The sequence below is a fragment of the Baudoinia panamericana genome, assembly GCF_000338955.1.
Source record: "Baudoinia panamericana UAMH 10762 unplaced genomic scaffold BAUCOscaffold_13, whole genome shotgun sequence".
NCBI lineage: Eukaryota > Fungi > Ascomycota > Dothideomycetes > Mycosphaerellales > Teratosphaeriaceae > Baudoinia > Baudoinia panamericana.
In genome coordinates, this window is record NW_006911269.1 from 303,857 (window position 1) to 327,536 (window position 23,680).

Genomic DNA, 23,680 nt, shown 5'->3' on the forward strand with positions numbered 1-23,680 from the left:
CGACACCAGTGAGCAGCAGCCCACGCCCATCGAGCTCCACCCCAGTGAGCAGCAGCCCGCGCCCGTCGAGCTCCACCCCAGTGAGCAGCAGCCCGCGCCCATCGAGCTCCACCCCAGTGAGCAGCAGCCCGCGCCCTTCCAGCTCGACTCCGGTCAGCAGCAGCCCGCGTCCTTCTAGCTCGACTCCGGTCAGCTCCAGCCCGCGTCCTTCCAGCTCGACTCCAGTCAGCTCCAGCCCACGCCCATCGAGCTCCACCCCGGTCAGCTCCAGCCCGCGCCCATCGAGCTCCACCCCGGTCAGCTCCAGCCCGCGCCCATCGAGCTCCACCCCGGTCAGCTCCAGCCCGCGCCCATCAAGCAGCAGCAGCAGCTCTCGCCCATCCACCACCCCGATCTCGACTGGCCCAATCACCACGTCTTCTCGCCCAGCGTCCAGCTCGCCTCCATTCAGCAACTCCACCACTCCTCGCTCCTCCACTCCTTCGTCCTCCAGCACTCGCCCGAGCAGCACCACGCCGGTCTCGTCAACAACTCCGTCGAGCACCCGCCCGAGCAGCACCACGCCAGTGTCATCGACTCCCTCCAGCACCCGCCCAAGCAGCACGACCCCAGTCTCGTCGACAACCCCGTCGAGCACCCGTCCAAGCAGCACGACCCCAGTCTCGTCGACAACCCCATCGAGCACCCGCCCGAGCAGCACGACCCCAGTCTCGTCGACAACCCCATCGAGCACCCGCCCGAGCAGCACGACCCCAGTCTCGTCGACAACTCCATCGAGCACCCGCCCGAGCAGCACCATGCCGGTCTCGTCGACTCCTTCCAGCACTCGCCCGAGCAGCACCACGCCCGTCTCGTCAACCACCCTGTCGAGCACCCGCCCGAGCACCACCACCACGACCACCCCCTCTGTTGGCCCGTCGACCCCGACAAGCTCCCGCCCAAGCACGACCACCAGCACCTGCCCAACTGTTCCACCGGTCACCGTTACCGTTTCTCCATCCTGCCCGGCTCCGGTTACGGTCACGGTTCCCCAGACTGTGTACGTTACTCTGCCATGCTCGCTCTGCACTGTCTCGACCATGTCCACCACTACCCGCCCGTCCAGCAGCAGCACTCCGCTCAGCTCGACCCGCTTTTCAAACACCACGACTCCTATCACTACTAGCTCGCGCCCGGCAAACTCCACCGCTCCAGTCACCTCCAGCTCTCGCCCGGCCAGCTCATCGCCAATCAGCAGCTCTTCTCGCCCGGCCTCGTCATCGCCCGTGAGCTCTAGCTCGCGCCCAGCGTCATCGTCGCCAGTTAGCTCCAGCTCTCGCCCGGCGTCATCCTCGCCGGTGAGCTCCAGCTCTCGCCCAGCGTCGTCTTCGCCCGTGAGCTCCAGCTCTCGCCCAGCGTCGTCTTCGCCCGTGAGCTCCAGCTCTCGCCCGGCGTCGTCTTCGCCAGTCAGCAGCAGCTCTCGCCCGGCCTCGAGCACACCTGTGAGCAGCTCCTCGCGCCCAGCGTCGAGCACAAGCTCCGCTCGTCCCGTTAGCCAAATCTCCGACGGTCAAATCCAGGCCCCGGGCACCACCTCCACTGCCCGCCCTGTGAGCCAAATCTCTGACGGTCAGGTTCAGGTGAGTCATATACCCTGCATTCCATCTTGTATGCAGCTGCTGACATGAATTTAGGCCACACGCGCGTAAACAAGCATAGCTATGTTCCGCATTTTTTGTTCTTGTGGGCTCAAGCATTGCATATAAGGCTTTGTCCGGGGGTTCAATATCGTCCCCTTTGGATCATTGCACGATACCACTGATGTTTGCGATGACGGATCAAGCATGGGACTTTTTTTCGTATCTCTCTAGACTTTATGTCGACACGACACCCACATGGCATGTCATGATGAGCCACAAAGATGACGAAGAAATGTAATCTAATGAAAATATATGCTGCATATAGAGCGGAAGGACAACATTCAAGTGACAGGTCTTCTTCAGTACGTCTATGCATTCTGATTCGTTCCGACGTTATGCTATTCAAGGGTGGCAAGTCGTGCCCTCGAAGACTTGTAACGGTAGTAGGATGTTCTGTGTGCTCGCTGCGCGTTGATGGGCCGCGTTCGTGACAGACTGTGGCGACGAGACCGGTCACTGTCGTCTTCGCTATGTTGCAGTGAATGTGGTTCAAATGGCTATAGCTACCACGGGCAAAAATCCAAGCGTAAACCAAGGTATATGCCACGCATTTTCACTGAACTCAGGGAATATCCATGGTAGTAGCACTCGGTAGGTCTTCTCACATTGTACGGCCCACAACGTTCTGCTGGTAATCTACCCTCCTCCGCCGACATGCTTAGCATGATAGATTGGTAAGGAGGGGATGCACAACGCGGCCGCTCCACAATCCTATTGACTGAAATGATGCTGAAGAGTGATTCTATTCACCGCCAACGTCGCAAGTCAAGTTCCATATCAACGTCTGAGACGTCGAGTGTATAACGATACTACCCGGACTGAGAATCATCTGTGATTGACAGAAGTAGAAACTAAACGTGGTTCAGGCACCCATGGCGTGTATAGATGCTGGCTTTGGCACATGAGGTTTGATGGATCTTCATCTGTGCATGGTACAGAACTTGCAAGCTCGAGAATGCCACAAGTCTTCGTCTGTCCCAGTAGTTTCAGGCTTAGCACGAGCCTTGCGAACTGGGGCAGCTCTAAGCAGCCCAACGATATGTGACACCGACAGCCACTCAATTCTCGTATTGTTCTGTGAAGGCGAGCGACCGCAATAGGAATGACTACCCTGTCATCCTGAGATTCCACTGATGATACAAGTCAGCATCTCGCTGCTGTTGTGCTGTTGCTGGCGCACTGCAGATTCCACATCCAGGTCCACCTCTCCTAATTCCGGTTTGATAAAGCCCGACAGCGAGCTCAGGGCGAAAAGGGCAGAAAATTGATGGGGACACGTGCACTCGCCTGCAGCGTACATGATTTGTACAGCTGCAAGCTCTCCGCTGCACGCTTCAAGCTACCGACCCGGATGCGTGGTTGATCGTTTGTCAACGTCCATCAAGCGCATCTTATGACGGTGATGGCTACTCGCCTCACAAGTAAGACCGCGGGGAACATTCCCTCACGTGATGAAGAGGACCATCTTGACTATCTCGCGCGGCAGAAGAAGGCGCGCACGGTAGCGCCCTCGCCGCTGCTCATGTGGAGACCGTGGACTGGCATTGTCGGCATGATGTGGACAATGGCTAGATTTTGCTCTTGGCCTTCCTAACGGCGAACAGGTATGTACAGAAAGAAAGATGACAGTGGCGACATCGGTGCTTGAATGTGGGAGTCAGAAGCGCAGATTTTGTGGGCATCAAGAGTATTGGGTCGAGGACAGGCGTCCGCCCATCACTAAGCGCGGGAAGCACGATCGCATCTTGCATATGCTCGGCTGAGCCATCGCCTCAATACCCGGTATGGCTCGGAACCTGGGTTCTGTCTCAAGTTATGCAAGTCTACTATGAAGTCGGGATCTGACGAATGGCAAGCCGCAATTCAACGCACGTCGATAACCGAGGGTCGCCTCTTACGCCTTCTCGGACACCGAGGTTGGCGACACGCCACTGGTGGAAACATGGGAAGGCGGAGTAAGTGACCAGGTCGGTTTAAGCCCCGAAGCTCACGTGCATATCACACAGATTGTGACAGCGCCGACCAACCGCGTAGACCCGCCGATCTACACGCCGCAAGGTAACGCCTCGCTTAGCGGAATGAATCGGGTAGCTGCACACTGCTTCTGAGCTCTTCCCAACTCACGTGCACTCCCCGGAGATATGTTCCAGCAAGCCGCTTAACCTGGGACGTAGGTTTGCCCCCGAGGTCCCCGCAGATCGCTGGACCGGGACGCCGGGTTCCGGTGCGCTACCGCATTGAGCTTCACATCTTTCTCAAATACCGACCAACCACTGAACGTCGCAGCGAGTCACGATTGTGCATGACGCAACGGTCGCTTGCGCTGCGGACCATCGCCCAGCAGTACAACATGACTAAGCAACCGGTCAAACTGCTGACGAGTCATTGTCGTACATGACGCGACGCATGGAAGCCTGCAGTGCTCGCGCGAGGTCACCTCAGTGCTTGCTCGTGCACGATTAAGATCCACAACAACGGGTGAGGCTTGTGCTGCGAACCATCGCCCTGCATCGGGATACGATTTGGATTGATCCCGCTAAACCCCGGGACCCGCTATAAGACCACCTGGAACATACTGCCTGTAAAATTGGCGCCAGATATGGAAGATCACGATACTGTGCCTCCATATTCTGATTTGCTTCTGGCCATTATGTTGCATAACTATGTCACAGCGATTGAATCCCTTCGATGGTTTAGGGGACCCCCCCCGGGTCGGCCGTTGAAAATATTGTGCCGCTATCCACGATGATCTGACCAACCACATCTCGAGTTTAGCGATGCACCCATCTCGTCTTTTGCGGAGAGCTTTCAATGGTTTCGGATACCGGATGACCAGTGAAGTGCCACTCGTAGCCCTAAGCATCCTATCAAGAAGATTGCGCTATCGATTGATCGTCAAGGTATCTTCCTAGACTGCCATGTCATGCCAGGTACGCGATGGCGCAGATACGCCATCCCGTCCCGTCCTACTCAGATCCGATCCGTTCTTGGCACCCAACCTCTGCCCTCACTGCCATCTCACAAGGCGACTCTCAGCGTACTGTAGCAACCTCGAACTGAAATCTTGCGAGGCTGGATATTGAGACTTCACCGGTTATGGCGCATGCACAGAACAGCAGACAAAGTTCAGCTTGCTCAAGCCACGTCTACGTCTCGTTCCAGGTCCCTTCAACAGCATTGCTCGAGCATGACGCACTCCACAAGAGGTGGAGATGGTGAGACCAATACTGGAAGTTTGGCGAGGCAAGATCTCAAGACTCCACCATTTACGGCGCGAGCACAGAAAAGCAGACAAAGTTCAGCTTGCTCAAGCCGAGTCTACGTCTTGTTCCTGGTCCCTTCATTAGCATCGCTCGAGCGAGACGCACCCCACAAGAGGTGGAGATGGTGAGACCAATATTGGACGACAACCAAGGAATGACCATTGTCTATTCGTGATTTGCGCAAAACCCTCAGCTTCGCGTAGCTCAACGCCGCATTGCGTGAACTGTTGAACCGGGAGAAAACAGTGCCACGCCGCGTCTCGGTCACTCTCGAACCCTTCACGTCGCGGTCGAGTCTAAGACATGATACCTCGACGCCACGGCACGAACGACAATCGCTTCAAAGATGTCATCGTCTCTGTGACTAGACAGGCTCCATGACGGTCTTAGATTGGGGGAAGAGTGCTACGGCTGTGGTGTCACGACCAGGTCTTCGGAATCGGGCGTCCGCATCGAGGTTGTATCGACGACATGACGCCAGTGCCAATGTTGAAGGGCCGTCCAGTGATATAAAGATGAGCTTCCTGGACTACCATGAAATCGATTCTTCATCCACCATCGCTCAGCTTTCCATTGCTCAAGTCGTTCGACATTCAGTCGCTCCTAATTCTCCTCATCGAAATCCCGCTCATCCCCGGATCAATCCGCAATGACTTTCAAGATGCAGCGCATCAACATCCTCAACGCGCTGGCGTTGGCAGGCAGCACCTTTGCTCTTCCCGCCCCTGACCCTCAGCTCCTTAGCATCAACTTGGGTGGTGGAGCAACAGCTACCGTCACAGCCACTGTGACTCTGTCTCCTTCGGTATGCCTCGCGACCTCCGGAGGTGGTGTGGGATCCGTTCCCGTCACTCTGGCTCTTCCGAGCACCACCGTGAGGACCAGTCTTCCAGTGACTCTCCCAACGACGACTACAAACTCCGCCGGCGTGGTTGTTACTGGTGGCGTTTCTCTGGGCGCGAGTACCAGCCTTCCGATCACCGTTGCTCTCCCTAGCACCACTTTGACCACCAGCGTGGGTGCTTCTATCCCAACCTCCATCGCAGCCATCACTGCTAGCCTTCCTGGAGTGAGCGTCGGGGCTGGCGTCAACCCTTCAGGTGTCAGCGTTGGTCTAGGCCTTGGAGGAGGAAGTACGTCCGCTGTTCCGGTCACCGTCTCTCTTCCCTCGACAACTGTCGCTACTAGCCTTCCGGTAACCTTAGCCACCACCCCTATCCCAACAACATTGCCCGTCACAGTTGCACTCCCGTCTACTACAGCTACTACCAACGTCGGTCTCACTCTTCCGGCCGTCTCCATCGGCGCTGGTATCAACCCAACCTCAGGAGTCAGTGTTGGTCTAGGCCTTGGGGGAGGAAGCACCTCAGCTGTTCCGGTCACCGTCTCGCTTCCTTCGACCACTGTCGCTACTAGCCTTCCGGTGACATTGGCCACCACCCCTATCCCAACAACATTGCCCGTCACAGTTGCACTCCCGTCTACTACAGCTACTACCAACGTCGGTCTCACTCTTCCGGCCGTCTCCATCGGCGCTGGCGTTAACCCAACTTCAGGAGTGAGCGTTGGTCTAGGCCTTGGAGGAGGAAGTACATCGGCTCTTCCAGTCACCGTCGCGCTTCCGTCAACGACTGTCGCAACTAGCGTACCAGTGACACTGGCAACTACCCCTATCCCGACCACTCTCCCGGTCACTGTCGCTCTGCCATCGACAACTGCAACTGCCAACATTGGCGTCACCCTTCCAGCCGTTTCCGTCAGTGCTAGCCTTCCTGGGGTTGGTGTTGGTGCTGGAGTTAACCCAACTTCGGGAGTTAGCCTCGGTGTTAGCGTCAACCCAACCACTGCCGTCCCAGTTACAGTTTCGCTCCCGAGCACAACCGTTACGACCAATCTTGCTGTCACGGGTGCTACGACGCCAATCCCAACCACTCTTCCGGTCACCGTTGCTCTGCCATCGACGACTGCAACCACGAACCTTGCCGTGACGATTCCAAGTGTTAGTGTTGGTGCAGGTGTCGGTGTCGGCTCGACCCCAAGTGTCAGTGTTGGTGCTGGTGTCGGTGTGAGCCCGACGACTGCTCTTCCAATCACGATCGCTCTTCCGTCCACCACCGTTGCTACCAACATTCCGGCCACGCTCGCAACCACACCTCTCCCGACCACTCTCCCAGTCACCGTCGCTCTTCCTACGACTACATTGACAGCAAGTCTTGGTGTTACACTCCCAGCGGCGACTGCCCCTGCCGCCACTGCAGGCGTCTGCCCACCCTCGACTGCTGGCATGACATGCCCTGCCAACTACCAAATGTCGTGCTGCCCTGCCAGTGGCTCTCTCCTTTCTGCTTGTGTCACGTTAAACTGTAAGGCTCAATACCTTGATACCTTGAGATTTAATCGCTAACTATCTTGTCTAGCGATGACGACTTGTGCCTCTGGCACCGTCCCTCAGTGCTGCGCCAGCGTAAGTATCTTCACTCGACGATGTTCATCTTACACCTTGTCTAACTTCCTTTGCAGAGCATTCTTGGCATCAACCTCCCGTGTATCGCAGTTTCGGCCTCAATCTAAGTTTGGAAGCATTGAACGGCGATGGGAATTTTACAGCCCGTAGAGACATCATGGTCAGGACAGTAGAAGCGAACGGAATTTCCTATTTCCGACAATTATTGTACTTGACGGGTTGGGATTATATTGGGACAGTGGATGCGAACGACGCAATAATTCTAACTCACGATCATTACACTCGACGATTGGGATGAGGCTTTCCTTAATAATGTACAACAAAAAATATCAATAATACACTCCTTTACAATACGAGCCTTGAAGCTCTCTGCTCCTACCGTACTCTTGCTCGCTCCGCAGTTATCCACAAGGCAGCGAGAAGAAAATATGCGAAGAATATCTGTAGTGAGCTTTGCACGCAGACCATTCCACTAATCCAATTTGACTCTTGAGTTAGTGGCAAGAGTAGCGCATTCGGCGAAGCCTTCCCACCTTCTACACATTTGGCGATTTAAAGCCGTGTATAAGACTTCAGCCTTTAGAGATCTGCGCGACATCTTGTGCCATAGGCTACTAGAGCGCAGCATAACACCAAACGAAGGGTTCTTAGTGGAGTTGTGCCCTTATCGGTTGCTCGCCCTTTGAAGTAGTGCGTATGTCGGTTACATAGTATGGACGAATGTTGGGAGTGTAGCGACCAGAAGTATAGCGTCCGCCGTATTATGGATAAGCACTACACTCCGGCATTAGGACTCTTTTTATTCTACTTTCGAGCTCCTTATGGATTGTGTATATATTACTTAACTGGGAAGAGCATGTCCGTTCTGTTGCAAGCTCAAAGTGTTGTCCAATTAACCTATTGCACAAAACATGTTGGGCAAAAGGCAAAAACTGGGAGGTCAAAGGCAAAAAACAACCGGTAAAAGGCAAAAGATAGATCTCGTACAATGGAGAGAATGTTCCAGAGGGTCCAAAAAGTGGATTTTCAGTAGCCAACGTCTTTGACGTCGCAAGGAGTTCAGCCATCAACGTCTTAGACGCCGAGTGTAGGACACTGCCTGGACTGAGAATCGAACTCAGATCTTGGGATCACGTTGATCAGTGGGGTCGAAGAGCTTTGCTCCATCATACCGAAGTATGAGACCCATGTTCTAACCGTTAAACTATCCGGGCCATAGGCGAATATTGTAGCACGCCACCAATTGTGACAATATATAACATCAAACAGCAAGGCGAGCAATTGCCGAGTGATATTGGAAGGGAAATCTGCGCGTGGAGTCGGTGACGGCAACGCAACGGTTACAATAGGAAATAGCGACTGCCTTGCCTTGAGTGCAAACATGAGGCACTACATGCCACCTGAAAGGTGACGAGAGACATGATGAAGGCAATCCAATCGAGCAAACCTCCCGGATCGTACAAGCTTGATTATGTACCGAATATCAGCCTCTCGCTCTGTACGCAGCACCTGGGTCGTTCGCCGCACTCTTAGGCTTCGGTCTCTGCTTCTGCGCCTGCTCGCACAACTTTCGTCTCGGCAGCTTCTCCAACCACCCCTCCTCCCTCTTCACCTTCCCAACCTCGAAGTAGTCCTTCCCGCCTCCACCCTGGAACATCTTTCCCCACCCCTCAATCGTCATCTGCACTTGTCGCCTCGCCTTCCGCAGCTCGAGCTCACGGTAGCTCTTCTGCGCGGCTGTCACGCCCTCCACCTCAAAGCCAGGAACATCCGCGGGCACGTATGTCCATTCCGCTCCGCGCAGGTCAGGCGTTCTGTCTTCGACGAAGCAGCCGGTGATGAACCCGCGGGTGGCATCTATGCCGGCGAAAACGTTGTAGCTGCCGCCCGGTCCGTAGAGACGGCGGCCCGCGGTCACGTCGTAGATGGTGCCGTTTAGGGCCAGGTAGATGGGCTTCTTCGGGTCTCTGCCATCGTAGACTTTGAGCTCGGTGTCGGTCAGGTAGACCGGTCCTTGCTACCGCTGTCTGTTAGCGAGAAGTACGCAACATATGGGAAAGAAGTCATCTCACAAAGTAACGCATTACCACAGTCGGTCTTGTGAACCATGGCCGCCAGCCCCATAGCACGCTGTCGCCGGTGATGAAGTAGCTAAGCAAGCAGTTTAGAACGACCAGACCACCGATGATGCGCAGCGCGTCCAGCACACTGAATTGCTCCTTGACGTATTTCGCTTCATTGCTCATCTTGCCAACGCCTCCATTGCTATCGCTAGCCTTGCTCTTTCTTTGTCGAGCATTCTGATCCGCCATAGTGAAATCAGTAGCAGTGAGAGGACAGTGGGAGAACGACGGCACGAACACCTGCCTTGAACAGCGTATGGGTACGGAGAAGCTCGTGTTACATTATCGCACCGGACTGCCAGAGATGTCAGGAAACTCGGCGGGGAAGGTCCGTTTGGCTTCACGATCGTCAAAGGTTGATCGACATGATGGTTCGGGTTGCGAGCAGTGCTGACAATGGGCCGAGGCCCGCAGCAACCATTTGCCTCGAGATACGCTGTGGTCTAGTGATGACAGTGTCGCCATCGACCGTCGGTGTAAGACGCTCCAGAGACCATGGGTAACAGTCGCGAGCAGTCTACGCGCAAGGTGCAGTGTACCCACGCGACTGCGATGGCAATACCGACTCAGCAGGCGGCTTTCAATTCATAGGCTAGTATCTAGGCTACAGAAACACCGCCCCGGCAAGCGCAAGCACAGCGATGCGCACGAGAGTTCCATCGATCAAAGGCCTCCCAGCGCTTCCCAGCGCCCAATGTGAGCCGTTCGACGAACCATGCTCGATCGCAGTGGAGCCTTTACTCGCAATAATATTCGTGCTTCTGCCGCCGGGACAGAATACAACCTGAAAGCCACCGCCGGCCGGCACTATGAAAGTACTCGTTTGATCGTCAAAAGCGTATGAATATGCATCTGGACAGACGCCCTTTGCCGCTTTCGAATAGTAGCCTGGCTGACACTTGTTCACGGAGTTGTACGCTCCCAGGCAGCAGTAGTTATCCTGAAGATTGAAAGGTAGGTGGGTCAGATATGTCTCACATGTTCAAGCCGAGAGCTGCACATTGCTTACCTGGTTGTACTTGGAGCAGGCGCTGATGCATGGGTTGAATGCAGGCCGTGCAATGTTCGTGTCCGGGTAGGGATAGACGCCGTTGCTAGGTGTTGAGGGTGGCTTGATTTGGAGATCCCAGGGACACCAGTTAGTTACAGAGTTCGCCGTGTTCTTGGTATCGAATGGCAAGGGTGAGGAGGATGAAGTGCCTAGGAACTGTTGATTATTGGCGTAGGGATTGAAGTTCTGCGCGGCAAGGTTGTTCGGAGATGCGACGCAGCTCGGGTTCGTCGTGCTCTGGTCTACAACTGTCAACATACCAACACATGCAGAGTCAGAGTGCGTCGTTGCGTACCTAGCTGCTCCAGCGTCTGCACATCGTTGGGAAGTATCTGGATGGCCATAGGCAAGTTGTAGCCGTCCACGAGCGAGATGTCATAGAAGGTCTGCTGGTGACTGCCGGACAGCGTGAACTCAGCTAACGTCGCTGGCGGCGTTCCTGGTCCCTTGCACGCCACCAACCCACCGCAGTCGCCGGTCGAGCAGCCGGTCGAACCCGATGACGTTGAGGACGAGGATGAGGATCCGGACCCAATGTTCGAGCAGTTCGTGCGAGCCCACACCCTTCCTTGCCAATCTTCCGAGACATAGAGGGTCTGATTGGAGTTGGGCTGCGCCGCCCATCCCGTGTTTGTCGGACCTGTGCCACCTTGCGTTAGGACCGCTGGGTAGATGATGTCCGGACAGGAGCTTGAGATGATCAAGGGGATGGAGGTGTCGCCGTCTTGCCGCTTCTCGACCTTGTATTTCTGCATGTGATGCTCGGCGTGGACACACGTGAGCGTGGTGTAGGCACCAGCCAGAAGCGCAAACCGAGATCCGCGCATGTCCCCGTCAAACGAGTCCCAACTCGATACCACGTCAGTGGAGACTCGTCTCTACCACGACAGCGTCAGTCCGTGCTATCGCATTGAGATAGCGATGCCGCTCACTCTTCGCAACACTGTAGCTAGACCGCCACTCAGCCAGTACAGCGCTCCTCGTCGAAATACTCTCGCACAAGGTCTCTGACTTCGCGACTTCGCTGGCGGTGGCGGTATTGGTGCACCTTCACCTTGGCTCTCAATCTCTCTGCCTGCAATCGCAGGTATTGCTCCCTAGCAACACGCCTTTCAAGCGCCTCGGCTCTTCGGCGGGCAGCGACGTAGTTGCGAGCGTTGCGTTTGTCTCTCAAGACTTCAGCGACAGCGCGATGGATGCGGAAGCCGTCTTCTTCGAAAGCATCAACAGGCGGGTCGTGCACGCCGTACTACGAGTAGCGTCGTCGCCTGAATGTACCATGAGGTGTTTGCGCAGTGAACATCAAGTTTCAGTGCACACTGCCATCCAGTGTCTAGTCACTGCTGCAGAGGTGAAGATACGGAAGGGTAGGAGACGGTGTTACAACGAGAGAGTATGATGAGTGAGAACATGTAAGTGGAAAAACCTGCCTTGCATCGTCTTGTCGACCGCTGTGTCGATACCCTGCGTGGCTGCCCCATCGGAGACAAGGCCACGAACGATCATGCCGCGTATGCAGCAGCAAGTAACAAGAGAGAGCGTGCTTGCAGGTTGCAGCTCTGAAACGCGGGCGTTTGTCTCCTTTCACCGCCCAACTCAAGGAGCCATGTGGCGGCGCGGAGTGACGTCCGTTCTGCCGCGGGGCTCTTGCTGGCAAACGTTGTCGTCTGGAATGTTCAATGGGGACGAACAGTTATTTCTCTGACAACAGCTACAAACCTTGCTGTACGCTTCGATTCTCGACAGCCTCTACCAGACACCAACCTAGCGAAGACCTTCCACCATGTCTCAATCAACAGCCATCCCAACCTCGACCTCTGTCGTGGAGTCGGCCGTCATTCACGCCCCGCTCTCGCATGCCTGGCACTTCATCAAGCTTCAGGTAATTTGTATGATCGCCTTCATGCTACAGGGATGTGCTGACGAATGCATACAGGACTTCAGCAAATTCTGGTCCGCAGTCACGAAAAGCGAGTATGTCAAAGGTGCCAGCGAGGAAACGGACATCGTCAAGTGGACGTTCAAGGACGGCACCGTGCTAGAAGTAAAGCAAGAGGAGCATTCGACCATCAACCACTACGTCACGTATTCTGTCATCACGTCGCAGCCAGAGCTCACGTATACGAGCGTGTTAAGTACTGTTCGGTGCTATCCCATCACGAGTGGCGAGTTGGAGGGCTGCACGTTCGTTGAGTGGAGCGGGCACTTTTCGAGTGATGCAAGCGCAGGTAAGCTCTCCAACATGACGATATGAACTGTCTCGGACACCAATGCTGATGGGATGTTACTGCAGAGGTCATCCAGGACGCCAAGTACAAGCGTCGCGAGGCGCTTGCGGATCTCGCCAAGGCGGCAAAGAAGATGTGAGCTGGCTGGCTTGCAGGCGCGATGTAAGATGGATAGATCTCTTGGCCACATTCGGTCAGAGCGAGCATGTAATATACCCAAAGCATACGAAGCCATGTAATTTGAATCGTCTCGCTTGTCCCAGCTTTCTTGCAATCAAGGCTCGTATGCCGTCAAATGAAGCGTGCATTCAAAGTCGAGGCCTCAAGGCGCCATACTCACTGACGCCTTCAAGCACTCCACCGGCGAGACCCGACTTCCTGCATTGAAGGCTCGGCAGAGCATACCGTTCGGCACGTCACGTTCTGCTTAGCGGTCTACGTCCAGTATGTAGGAGGGTGGAAGCTCGATAGAAGTTTGACGGCGCTCGCAGTGTTTAACTGCCCGCAATGAAGTTGTTAACGGTGAGAACTGGAACACGTATTGTTGACGGCAGCTCCAATGCATCCCACATTCAGAGGCACAGCAGTGCAATAGCGGTATAGAGCCTGCTTCCCACTTCTGCATCGTTGTCGAGCTTGCTGCTCGGATCAATCGACAACCACACATATCCGGTACGCACATCCGCTCTCGACACTGTGTTGCTATAGCTAAAAGCCAACGCCAGGTACTAGTACTTTTGCTTTCAGACCCCCAGATTAGCCGACCGTGTCACGACCGCCAGCATGGATCGGTCCGAACTCTTATATGCTCCTCTTGAGAACATCAACCACGGTGCAGACTACTTCACGGTCGGTCAAGTGGAGTGGCACGATTCTTTCGGGCTCCATCAGCAAGAGGGGCATCACCTTGAATGGAAGGTCAGCGTGCTCGAGTAAGAGCAAGCGGCTCTCGAGCATGAGGTCCAGTTCTGCTACGACAAGATCAGGGTGTTGCGAAAGACCACGAATTCGAACTAAACCGGTCCCCTCGAAACGGACCGCAAGCTCCAGAACAGCCAAAAGGGATTAAAGCGGGCCGATGAACAGGCAACGACAGCGAAGGTACCGCTTGCGGAGCAGGAGACTGAGCGTAGTTTGGAAAACGAGCTGATGGATGACGTTCTCCACAAGGCGTCTGCGGGGGTGAAGCTGACCAAAGATACGCCGCTACAGGTGTAGGGGCGTCTCGGGAAGGCGTTGAGGGGCTTGCAGAAGGCAGTGGAGATTGCTGAAGCCGGGTTAAGTTCTGACGAGGAGACTATTGCGGACTCGGACGCCGGCGAGGGTGACTCTTCAGACTCCGCCGGCTTTGATTAAGCGGCGCAGTGTCCCGGATCCCAGCATTTGATGGGCGGAGAGTAGGCAGATGCAGTCAAGTCCTGGGAGAGGCTTAGCTTGGAGTCCGGGATTCGGAAGACTGGGTGCTGTTGTGAAGGTGCCAACGTGCCGTGCAGCGTTGCTTCCGTATGTGGCAAGCATGTGTCGACCAGTATTTGAGCATGGCGCAGTAGTGGTTGCACTGCGACTAATAGCTAGTACCAAATCATGACCTGAAGAAAGGTGGCATGCAAAGCTTTGCACGACAGACTGCCATTTTCGACATCCCGCCAAGCTGGGAAGAAGTGAGCGGAGTCTAGTTCACTGCGTGATTAGCCAATAGAGGCCTTGAAAGCTGTGTCGCAAGTCATGGAGACTGGACAGAATCAGACATCGTTCCGCAGTGGACCTCGACACAGATGGTCGGAGCGTGCAGTAGCAGGTGCGAAATGTAATGAGGGCGAAAGAGAAGCTACAGGAGGATTACCTGCTAATATAGAAATTTGAAACCGGAATTTGAGCATTGGTTACGGAGGCCTTGTTTCTCGGCTTCTGCTTTACCTGCAGCCATGACATATCGTACACTCACCACCACCATCTGGCTACTTATTCGCCGGATCCAGCGGCGTCTGACCCGCTTCCTCCACCTTCTGCCTCTTCACATGGTCCGGCTCGCTAGGGTCACTCCTCACGTTGTCCTGACTCGGCTGCGGCTCCTCTGATGTCGCGGCATTGGCCTCGCTTGGATGGGATACGGGTGTTTGCACGCTGGCGCTGTCGGGTGAACCGCCGGTCGAAGTACCATGTCGTTCCGCGCCTCTGCTGGAATTGACGCTAGATGATTCTTGGCTGGCGGAGGGTGAGTCGCGGACGTTAGTTGTGGCGCCTGCTTCGCCGCGGGTGCTTGATGCGTAGAAGCGAGGTAGGAAGGCTAAGGGTGTTGTCAGGAGCGTACGAGTATTGAAGGGTTCTTCATGGCTCACCTGTGGTGTTGCGAGGTGCGGTCCTGAAGATTGCCCGACGGGCGGCCATACTGCGGATCATGTTACTTGACATTGCGGCAATAGTTTTCTCTAATCTTGACTATTCCAAAAGTTGCTCAGTTTATATGAGGAGCTGCCTTAAGCTGTCGAAACTGTCGTCTGAGCACACTAGCATTGTCCCAGGTGCAGATCCCGGGTGACGTCTTGGTTATGTCACGGCAAATGCAGGTACATCTACCCATGCGCTCTACATTAGACACAGCCTCAGCCCAAACATGTAAGCATTGACGCACGAAGCATCCTGGCAAAGGGCGCCGGGAGAACGACGCTGCGTGGGAAGGAGAACGGACAGAAGCAAGTCGACATCGGATTCTGATCAACTTCCATACCATACAGTCGCGCCCTCCGCCAGTCGGAACAGGCTGGTTAAGCAGGACATCAAATTCGGCCACTCAACATAAGCTATCTCTTCGTATTGAACTCCGGCTTGTATGCCGCAGCGCCACCCATCGTCAGTTCTCGCAATGCCACGGTGGCGTACTGACTGCTGCCAAGCTGAAACTTCATAATCACCGCAAGCTTCTTCGAGATGTTCATCTCCACCGAGTGCCCGTCCGGTTGGTCGCTCATGTCTGGCGCTGCAGAGCCATTGATGCTGGTCAAGGCGCCCGCGCCATTGACGCTCGTCTGTGCCTGCAGCCGCCCAAGGTCCGTGGAAACCAGTTGGTCTTCGTCCTGCACGTACTCCTTCACCTCCCATTCCACCACTCCTTTCAGCGGCCGAGCCATCATTTTCCGGTATCCACCGCTAAGACTGACATCCTTCCATGCGCGGCGCATCTTGTGCGGGTCCAGCTTTCCGCCCTCTTCGCTTCCCATGAAGTCCTCGTAGAACTTACCGCTCTCGTTGGCTGGATACTCAACGTCAAAGCCTGGTAAAGGAAGGACAACATCAAAGATATCATATCTGCCGCTTTCCACGTCCGCTTTGTTTAGCGGCCTGGCACGGGTGAAGTCCGATTCCTTCGAGCCGCTGTCTTCACCCGTAGGACGGACGATGGGCTCACCCTCCTCATCAACCTCCTCGGAGACACCGTTTCGGTCTTCACCGTCCTTCTCGCCGATCACCACGAGGTCGCCTTCGACCACTTTGTTGCCGTAGACTTCCCACCTTTTGCCAGCAACCGTGTTCCACACGAGTGACTGGTAAGCGTGGACGTACATCAGCCTAAGGTTACGTTGAATTTGCATCAGTGCGCCTTGCCAGTCGTTGTCTTGGATGGGTAAACCAGATTTCTTGTCCTTCTTAGACAAGTATTGCATGATCGCCGCTTCTGCTTGGAAGCGCTTTGGCATGCCATTGCGAATGTCTTGAACATTGATCGTACCTTCTCGCCACTTGCGAATGGTGTCTGCTCGGTCGATATCGTCCCGCGGAATTTTGAGTGCCTTACCATCGTTATCATTCGCGGTGTTCTCAGGTAGCAACGACGGCGGATAAGAAAGTATGCTGTCAATGGCACCTTCCAGATCGCCCTGAAGCATCTTCATGCCAACAGTATGTGTGCCGGTGCTGAATGTGCCAAAACGTTGCAGACCGTAATAGTTCAAGAAACCTTTCGTCTTGAAGGCCTCAGCCGCATCTGACACAATGCTTTTCACTTGCTCAGACCTTGCTGCAGTATCAAGTCCGTGTTCGTTCTCCAAGTGGCAATCTTTCAGCGTAAGGACAAACTCGTTACCCGCTAGCTGACCCAATTCCAGCCCCTGTTTTTCATATGTGAAATCACCGACGCGCCAGCCTCTCGCCATTGCATTGAGACCTGCAAGCCTCTCAGCCTTGATCCTGTAAACAGCAACCCGTTGCACGGTAACGGCACGCCTATCTTTCGTGCCCGCAAATTCAAAGTTCTTTGCTGGAATTTTCAGCTGCGCGGCGATGAAAGACAGTGCCTCCATCGTGTCTTTGTTCTCCTTGTATAGAGTGAAGTGAAGGTACTCGCCACCAAGTTCTTCCCAGCCGAGTTTACCCTTGGTGATGGATCCGTTAACTGTGTCGGTCTGCTGTCCACGGGCTCCAGAAGGACCCCGAATCGGAGCAGCGCGTATTGAGATGACGCCAGGTTCATCTTGCAAGGTTTCTGTCTGCAGTTTCGAGGCGAAGATTTGTCGGACCGCCCCATGAGCTGCTGTGCGCTTGGCCTTCTCGGAGATGAGCTCGGAACGGACGCTCGTATGGTCTCGAGGCTTCCTGTTGGGATGTTGGAGAACTGAAGCGTAGAGGCGAAGGATCTTATTCGTGACATCTGGACCAAAAATACCATGCAGCTCGGCTTTCTGCTCGGCAGACAAATCTGGCAGGTCACTCCCTTCGTCGTTCTCGCTCCGGGCAGGCACTGGCACTAGACCTGAAACTGAAGGGTCTACAGCTGGTGGTTGCGTCGAACAAGAGGCGCTCTCGCCCCGTTCAGCCACCTTTTCACGCCGCCCGTGCTGCTTCGGAGGCGACAGGTTTGTCAGATGAAGAACTTGCCCGTCTGGAAGGATCTCGTTGACAAGGAAATCGGTGTAACGCAGCTTCAACACGCAGCCGAAGCGCAACGAGTCTGGCGAAACAAAGACATTGATACCTACTGCACGCTCGGCATCTGGTTCAGTCGAGCCAAGCGGAGGTTGGACATCCTTAAGCGTCTCTGTCTTAACTCGCTTGGTGTCAGGCTCATCACCCTGGTCCAAGTGACGTTTAGCAGTCATTGTGTCCATGACCTGGACCGCATCTGCTGAGTGTCTCGTGACTGCGTGAGGCTCTCAGAAAATCCGTTCCTGAACCTGCAAGCCTTCCCGATCGGGCAGTTAGCGGTATTCGGAGCTTGCCGGACCGGAGTTTGATCGTCATAGAAGGCCCGTGCTCCAGCTATCGTCGCGTGCCCAGTGGCCGTTGCTGGGCAGACCGAGGCGGCGCCTCCAAGGTGGACTCGTTATCCTGCTGCCTCCACCTTCTCGACTGTCTTCTCTTTCCCTTCCTCTTCCACTCCTTCCATCTTCCATCAGCGTGCCAGACATGAAGTTCGCTGCCTCGACGTTTGTCATTGGAGCCGCTGCGGCAGCAAGTGTCGCCCAGCAGCAACCGCTCCAGGTGGTGCAGGATGCGCTGAAGTCTGCTTCAGAGAAGAGCTCGTCGTGGTCGAAGCCCCTGCAGAACCTGCAGCATGAGCTCAATCATCTCACAGACGAGGCGCGCCAGTTGTGGGACGAGGTATGTGACCGACATTCGGAGTTGTTTGCCATTAGCGCCCGTGTCGCTGACGAACGTCACCTTAGGTTGCGTTGATGTTCCCGGAGGCCATGAGCGAAGCGTCCTTCTTTAGCCCGCCGAAGCCTCACACGAAGAAGCACGATTGGGACTTTGTCACTTCCGGCAAGGCTATCCAAGATGTCTGGGTAACCAACAGCAAGGGTGAGCAGGAGCGTGAGATCGATGGCAACCTCGAGGCCTTCTCTCTCCGCACCAAGAAGGTTGACCCCAGCAGCTTGGGCGTCGACAAGGTCAAGCAGTATTCTGGCTACCTCGATGACGATGAAGAGGACAAGCACTTGTTCTACTGGTTCTTCGAGTCGCGCAACGACCCAAAGAATGACCCTGTGGTTCTCTGGCTCAACGGCGGCCCAGGCTGCTCTTCGCTGACCGGTTTGTTCATGGAACTCGGCCCAAGCTTTATCAACAAGAACGTCAAGCTTGACTACAACCCGAGCAGCTGGAATGCCAATGCATCGGTCATCTTCCTTGATCAGCCCGTCAATGTCGGCTACTCCTACTCCGGCAGCAGCGTCAGCAACACTGTCGCAGCGGGCAAGGACGTCTACGCTCTTCTTACGCTCTTCTTCAAACAATTTCCGGAGTACGCGCATCAGCCGTTCCACATCTCTGGCGAGAGTTACGCAGGCCACTACATTCCCGTCTTTGCGTCCGAAATCTTATCGCACAAGCGACGCAACATCAACCTCCAATCTGTTCTCATCGGCAACGGCCTTACGGATGGCTTGACCCAATACTCCTACTATCGCCCGATGGCCTGTGGTGACGGTGGCTGGCCCGCCGTCCTCAGTCCGCAAGAGTGCTCAAGTATGGATAATGCGCTTCCGCGCTGCCTTTCTCTCATCCAGAACTGCTACAATAGCGAGTCTGTCTGGTCTTGTGTCCCAGCAAGCATCTACTGCAACAATGGTCTTATCGGACCCTACCAACGCAGCGGCCAGAACCCCTACGATGTGCGCAAGAAGTGCACAGGCGGCAACCTTTGCTACGACGAGCTAGACTGGATCCAGAACTACCTCAACCGCAAGGATGTCATGAAGGCGCTCGGCGCCGAAGTCGACAAGTACGACAGCTGCAACTTTGACATCAACCGCAACTTCCTCTTCCAAGGTGACTGGATGCAACCGTTCCATCGCCTCGTGCCAGGCATCCTCAAGGAGATCCCGGTGCTCATCTACGCCGGTGACGCCGACTTCATCTGCAATTGGCTTGGCAACCTGGCGTGGACTGTTGAGCTTCAGTGGCCAGGCCAGAGCGCGTACAAGAAGGCGCCGATTGAGGACTTGAAGTTGTTGGATGACGGCACGAAGATCGGTGCGGTGAAGAGCTCCGGCAACTTCACGTTTGTGAGGATACATGCAGGTGGGCACATGGTGCCGTACGATCAGCCTGTGGCAAGCTTGGAGATGGTAAACAGGTGGTTGGGTGGTGAGTGGATGGAGGCATAGGCATAAGTGCCAGGGGTATTGGAGGCATTGGATATGGACGGTTTGATGATTGGACCTCTGCACGCGGTGTGACAGACGCTTTCAAGCCGTAGTTTCACTGTTGTGCAAGTCCGTGTGATTATAAGTGGAAGTGCAGCCCGTACCAAATTATCAAACGTAGAATCACGACGTGCCCATTCCAGTGTTGCTTCTCCCTAACCGCGATTGTTGCCGCATAATTCTACGGTTGTCGTTATATTAATCATGACTTTTGTGAACGTGCTTCCCTAAATTTGCGCTTAGAGTTCGGGTGAGCGCTGGGAAGACCACCGTTTGGCGGTGGCGGAGCGGTAAGGCGGAGATCCGATAGGGGCGCGCCTGGCGTTGCAAGCATACAACGAGTTTTTGTATTGAGGACGCAATCACTTACATCAATCAGGCATCGAGATATCCACGAGTATTGACCTACATACATTATGAGTAGCACCTATCTTCCGGTGCTTCCGGTGTTGGCCCAGCCCGCGGCCAAGACTCCTTTAACAACATCAACCGCAGTTGAAGCGGGCGACAGCATACCGCTCGAAGACTTGTCCACGAGACAAAGACCCGCATTTGTTAGTCGCGACAGCCGGAACAGTCTCGAGGAAGGCGATGCGGAGCGTGGCAACTCCTTGCCAACCTACACCGATGCCAGCGACCCGTACTCGTTACGGCAAGGCTACAAATCTGGAAGTGAGATCCTGACGATCAGAAACAATGCTGCGAACGTCGGTAAGAAACGCGTCGTCCAGGGTGCTTTCAAGGCCAGGAGGTTGCAGGGTTTCTATGAGCAACAGAACGAGAACATTGATCGGATGCTCAAGCCTGTGTCTGACCTTGTAAGTGCCACCAAGATGGAGCCACCGTGCGGCTGGAACAATATGCACTTGTGATGTGTCTACGTCTTCACTGTGGACCAGCTGTATGGTCATCGGATATCATCACATTCTGAGATCTGACCTGCTTGGCTGTGCCTCGCAGTGCAAATTGCTTGCTTTCGCAGAAGTACAATGGTCTTTTCTGACTAGCATGGTCCACAGGTCAGCGAAGCGCGAGAGCAGAGGACAAGTGAAGGTCTCCGTGTCAAGGTCGCGGTCATCGGCTCTTTTGTGGCCAACATAATCCTCGCCATCTTGCAAATCTACGGCGCAGTGACTGCTGACTCGCTGTCACTGTTCACGACCATGGCGGACGCAATCTTCGATCCTCTGAGCAATCTAACACTCATCCTCTGTCACAGAGCAATCAATCGGGTTGACGCCAGCAAGTACCCTTCTGGAAAGGCTCGCATCGAGACCGCTGGCAACATAGCTTTCTGTTTCTTGATGACGGCCGTCTCGTTCATCCTCATCGTCCAATCCGCCGTTAAGCTCGTCGAAGGTAACGGCGGCGAGATCTATGGCCACTTCAACTTACCTTCTGTCATCGCAGTTGCCATCGCATTCTGCACGAAGCTGGGCTTGTTCCTATATTGCTGGGCTCTGAAAGATAGCTATTCCCAGATCAACATACTCTGGGAAGATCACCGAAACGATTTATTCATCAATGGCTTTGGTCTGCTTACCAGCATTGGTGGCTCCAAACTCAGATGGTGGATAGATCCTATGGGTGCAATCGTCCTCTCTGTCCTCATCGCCTTCTTGTGGACTCGGACGGCGTACTCGGAGTTTCAGCTGCTCATTGGGAAGACGGCAGAGACGTCCTTCCTGCAACATGTCACCTATGTTTGTATGTCACATCTCACCTCGAGCCGTCACGTAAAAGCAATACTGACGATTTCATCTAGCCATGACGCATAGCCCAGCAATCACCGCGCTGGACACTGTACGTGCGTGGCACTCCGGCCCTCGGCTGATCGTGGAGGTCGATGTCGTGGTCGACCAAGAGATGACCGTCAAGGACTCACATGACGTTGCGGAGGAACTGCAAATGAAACTGGAAAGCCTGCCGGATGTGGAGCGAGCATATGTGCACATTGACTACGAGACCAGCCATGCGCCGGAACACTTCACTAAGAAGCAGCTATAACAGCGGTAGCCAGAGCGAAGATACACTACTCCTGTCGTGAATATGGTCGTCTGTTCTCATGCACATCATCGCTGGAGGACTGACATGCCGTGGTGTTCGTGGTCTGCTGCGCAATCTGGATGTCAACAGATCTGCGCGGCTCTCCAAATTAGCTTTTCTGCATCGTGGTTGATACTGCCGAGAAGAGAAATAGCGACTGTCAGATTTAGTGAGGGTCACTTGGGCGGAACAGTTGGGGCCCCCTTATGGTCACGCATCTCTAGCCACTGCACGCTGGTTCTCGATATGCTGGCATTGTGCGCATTTCAACCTCACAACCACCTTCACGTTCCCCCGGGCGCAAGCGTCGGCCCCGAGTACCGGAGGTGTTGACCCTAACTTCGCGCGCCTTCCGAAGAAGGACGCCCCGCCGGTCGTTCCTTCCCTCTGCTGCAAGCTATAGACGATAACAAAATGGTTCATTGGTAACGGCACCACTAGCGCGTGATACGCGCTCAACGCTTCAGAGGCTCCCGTCAGCATACAAAGGCGTGGCCAAACGGCACGAATCCTTCGTTTTCTCTACAACATCCTCCTCGCCATCCTACTCTCACAGCACACCTTCCTCCATCAACATATATCGATCATCACACCACATACTAAGAAGAGTCACCGCTGCTGAGCACTGTTCGGAATGCGGTCTAATATGGCCTCAACTGTAAGTCTTTGAGTGATTCCCTTCTCCCCCAGGCATGGCAAAGGGCGGGTCTGAACGTGCGCGGTCCTCCTCGCGATTGCTGCAATGACAGCTATCTTTGCCACCACCGTTCTTTCTGCGGCTTCCTCCGACAACGCCATCACCGGCGGCGGCCCAGGCAACTATTGGCACGTCGAGCAGCTCACCCTCACTTGGCCGACTCACAGCTACACCTTCGAGACCAACATCACTCAGTCGAACCCTGCCTGGAACCCAGCCTGGGCTGGCGACGCCTCTTCTGCTCACGAGACTCGTCAAGGCATCTGCGGTGGCAACGGTAAGCCACTCTCTCCCGATCATTTGAGGTATAGCTGATAATCCTACTCATCAATCTTCAGGCGTCTTCGGTCACGTGCAGAACAACTGTGCCTACCCTGTCTATGTTCACACCTCGCTCGGCAGCAACAGCCAGTGTCCCAATGGTCTCGACGACCCAGCAAACCCGGTTGGCACATACACCATAGCGCCCGGTAGTGTCTACAGCACTTCGATCCAAGCAGTCATCCAGGGTGGCGGCGGCGTGTCGATGAAGTTATCCACCGTTCCAACCATCGACCCTAACAACGTCCTTCAGGTTGAGTGGGCTCAAGCCGCCAATGCCCAAGGCGTCATGCAGGTCTGGTAGTAAGTTTACATTCGCTTCAGCATAATAGCACAATCCGAGCTCACTGTCTTGCCCATAGCGATCTTAGCCATCTCAATGGCAATCCCTTCATCAGCGTCCCGCGCTTCCTACAGATTACCGGCAACGCCAACGCTTGTCAGACGCTGTGGGATCCGGCTTGGAATGAGCAAGCTGATTGCGAGTCGAGTGTCTGCGCAAGGCAGTACTCCTGCAGCGCCGTCGGCGATGCTTATTTCTACTTGTGCTGAAGGGGCTCGTGGTGCTATCGCCGGTAGCGCCAGCAGAAGGCATGACGAGAGATAGAAGGCGGTAAACTCGCCGAGCAAGCAACAGGGAGGGGCAGACATGGTTGTCTAGCATGG

At 55.0% G+C, this 23,680-nt stretch overlaps 11 protein-coding genes and 1 non-coding gene across 12 annotated transcripts; 6 read left to right on the forward strand and 6 right to left on the reverse strand.

The window, feature by feature from the left end:
- Positions 1-1,209: 1,209 nt before the first annotated feature.
- On the reverse strand, positions 1,210-1,959 carry BAUCODRAFT_280099 (uncharacterized protein). The gene is made up of 2 exons (XM_007682445.1): positions 1,325-1,959; positions 1,210-1,252 (listed from the first exon to the last, which is right to left on the reverse strand). Exon 1 carries the CDS (start codon positions 1,734-1,736, stop codon positions 1,326-1,328), a length of 411 nt encoding a protein of 136 aa, XP_007680635.1. The 5' UTR covers positions 1,737-1,959; the 3' UTR covers positions 1,210-1,252; position 1,325.
- A 1,122-nt stretch (positions 1,960-3,081) lies between these two features.
- On the forward strand, positions 3,082-3,273 carry BAUCODRAFT_126171 (uncharacterized protein; the record flags this gene model as incomplete). The annotated part of the gene is made up of 1 exon (XM_007682446.1): positions 3,082-3,273. One exon carries the CDS (start codon positions 3,082-3,084, stop codon positions 3,271-3,273), a length of 192 nt encoding a protein of 63 aa, XP_007680636.1.
- A 2,058-nt stretch (positions 3,274-5,331) lies between these two features.
- BAUCODRAFT_278329 (uncharacterized protein) lies at positions 5,332-7,840 on the forward strand. The gene is made up of 3 exons (XM_007682447.1): positions 5,332-7,305; positions 7,360-7,406; positions 7,463-7,840. Exons 1-3 carry the CDS (start codon positions 5,592-5,594, stop codon positions 7,511-7,513), a joined length of 1,812 nt encoding a protein of 603 aa, XP_007680637.1. The 5' UTR covers positions 5,332-5,591; the 3' UTR covers positions 7,514-7,840.
- A 662-nt stretch (positions 7,841-8,502) lies between these two features.
- Positions 8,503-8,620, reverse strand: BAUCODRAFT_t37. Its single transcript has one exon. It is a non-coding gene; the product is annotated as a tRNA-Met (tRNA).
- Positions 8,621-8,732: 112 nt separating this feature from the next.
- Positions 8,733-9,918, reverse strand: BAUCODRAFT_38198 (uncharacterized protein). The gene is made up of 2 exons (XM_007682159.1): positions 9,479-9,918; positions 8,733-9,423 (listed from the first exon to the last, which is right to left on the reverse strand). The coding sequence occupies exons 1-2, from the start codon at positions 9,716-9,718 to the stop codon at positions 8,890-8,892; spliced, it is 774 nt and encodes a 257-aa protein (XP_007680349.1). The 5' UTR covers positions 9,719-9,918; the 3' UTR covers positions 8,733-8,889.
- Positions 9,919-10,121: 203 nt separating this feature from the next.
- On the reverse strand, positions 10,122-11,512 carry BAUCODRAFT_38201 (uncharacterized protein). The gene is made up of 3 exons (XM_007682160.1): positions 10,876-11,512; positions 10,539-10,822; positions 10,122-10,469 (listed from the first exon to the last, which is right to left on the reverse strand). The coding sequence occupies exons 1-3, from the start codon at positions 11,405-11,407 to the stop codon at positions 10,134-10,136; spliced, it is 1,152 nt and encodes a 383-aa protein (XP_007680350.1). The 5' UTR covers positions 11,408-11,512; the 3' UTR covers positions 10,122-10,133.
- Positions 11,513-12,363: 851 nt separating this feature from the next.
- BAUCODRAFT_151604 (uncharacterized protein) lies at positions 12,364-12,947 on the forward strand (the record flags this gene model as incomplete). The annotated part of the gene is made up of 3 exons (XM_007682448.1): positions 12,364-12,462; positions 12,517-12,808; positions 12,874-12,947. The coding sequence occupies 3 exons, from the start codon at positions 12,364-12,366 to the stop codon at positions 12,945-12,947; spliced, it is 465 nt and encodes a 154-aa protein (XP_007680638.1).
- Positions 12,948-14,765: 1,818 nt separating this feature from the next.
- On the reverse strand, positions 14,766-15,376 carry BAUCODRAFT_38204 (uncharacterized protein; the record flags this gene model as incomplete). The annotated part of the gene is made up of 2 exons (XM_007682161.1): positions 15,148-15,376; positions 14,766-15,095 (listed from the first exon to the last, which is right to left on the reverse strand). Coding segments are annotated over exons 1-2 (374 nt in total), but the record flags the coding sequence as incomplete, so codon positions are not given.
- A 233-nt stretch (positions 15,377-15,609) lies between these two features.
- On the reverse strand, positions 15,610-17,901 carry BAUCODRAFT_78724 (uncharacterized protein; the record flags this gene model as incomplete). Its single annotated transcript, XM_007682356.1, has 1 exon — positions 15,610-17,901. One exon carries the CDS (start codon positions 17,899-17,901, stop codon positions 15,610-15,612), a length of 2,292 nt encoding a protein of 763 aa, XP_007680546.1.
- A 303-nt stretch (positions 17,902-18,204) lies between these two features.
- BAUCODRAFT_38207 (uncharacterized protein) lies at positions 18,205-20,309 on the forward strand. The gene is made up of 2 exons (XM_007682162.1): positions 18,205-18,403; positions 18,469-20,309. Exons 1-2 carry the CDS (start codon positions 18,209-18,211, stop codon positions 19,909-19,911), a joined length of 1,638 nt encoding a protein of 545 aa, XP_007680352.1. The 5' UTR covers positions 18,205-18,208; the 3' UTR covers positions 19,912-20,309.
- A 57-nt stretch (positions 20,310-20,366) lies between these two features.
- On the forward strand, positions 20,367-21,957 carry BAUCODRAFT_77717 (uncharacterized protein; the record flags this gene model as incomplete). The annotated part of the gene is made up of 3 exons (XM_007682270.1): positions 20,367-20,768; positions 20,970-21,657; positions 21,716-21,957. 3 exons carry the CDS (start codon positions 20,367-20,369, stop codon positions 21,955-21,957), a joined length of 1,332 nt encoding a protein of 443 aa, XP_007680460.1.
- Positions 21,958-22,348: 391 nt separating this feature from the next.
- BAUCODRAFT_280813 (uncharacterized protein) lies at positions 22,349-23,630 on the forward strand. The gene is made up of 3 exons (XM_007682449.1): positions 22,349-22,970; positions 23,032-23,317; positions 23,377-23,630. Exons 1-3 carry the CDS (start codon positions 22,739-22,741, stop codon positions 23,564-23,566), a joined length of 708 nt encoding a protein of 235 aa, XP_007680639.1. The 5' UTR covers positions 22,349-22,738; the 3' UTR covers positions 23,567-23,630.
- Positions 23,631-23,680: the final 50 nt, after the last annotated feature.

Coding starts and splice junctions, on each gene's coding strand:
- BAUCODRAFT_38207 (XM_007682162.1), top strand. CDS start 18,209: ATGAAGTTCGCTGCCTCGACGTTTGTCATTGGAGCCGCTGCGGCAGCA. Junction 18,404..18,468: donor CGCGCCAGTTGTGGGACGAG/GTATGTGACCGA, acceptor ACGTCACCTTAG/GTTGCGTTGATGTTCCCGGA.
- BAUCODRAFT_38201 (XM_007682160.1), bottom strand. CDS start 11,407: ATGCGCGGATCTCGGTTTGCGCTTCTGGCTGGTGCCTACACCACGCTC. Junction 10,823..10,875: donor GCAGACGCTGGAGCAGCTAG/GTACGCAACGAC, acceptor TGACAGTTGTAG/ACCAGAGCACGACGAACCCG. Junction 10,470..10,538: donor CCTGCTCCAAGTACAACCAG/GTAAGCAATGTG, acceptor TTCAATCTTCAG/GATAACTACTGCTGCCTGGG.
- BAUCODRAFT_38198 (XM_007682159.1), bottom strand. CDS start 9,718: ATGGCGGATCAGAATGCTCGACAAAGAAAGAGCAAGGCTAGCGATAGC. Junction 9,424..9,478: donor CTGTGGTAATGCGTTACTTT/GTGAGATGACTT, acceptor AGACAGCGGTAG/CAAGGACCGGTCTACCTGAC.
- BAUCODRAFT_280813 (XM_007682449.1), top strand. CDS start 22,739: ATGACAGCTATCTTTGCCACCACCGTTCTTTCTGCGGCTTCCTCCGAC. Junction 22,971..23,031: donor AGGCATCTGCGGTGGCAACG/GTAAGCCACTCT, acceptor ATCAATCTTCAG/GCGTCTTCGGTCACGTGCAG. Junction 23,318..23,376: donor GGCGTCATGCAGGTCTGGTA/GTAAGTTTACAT, acceptor TCTTGCCCATAG/CGATCTTAGCCATCTCAATG.
- BAUCODRAFT_280099 (XM_007682445.1), bottom strand. CDS start 1,736: ATGCTTGAGCCCACAAGAACAAAAAATGCGGAACATAGCTATGCTTGT.
- BAUCODRAFT_278329 (XM_007682447.1), top strand. CDS start 5,592: ATGACTTTCAAGATGCAGCGCATCAACATCCTCAACGCGCTGGCGTTG. Junction 7,306..7,359: donor TGCTTGTGTCACGTTAAACT/GTAAGGCTCAAT, acceptor TATCTTGTCTAG/CGATGACGACTTGTGCCTCT. Junction 7,407..7,462: donor TCCCTCAGTGCTGCGCCAGC/GTAAGTATCTTC, acceptor CTTCCTTTGCAG/AGCATTCTTGGCATCAACCT.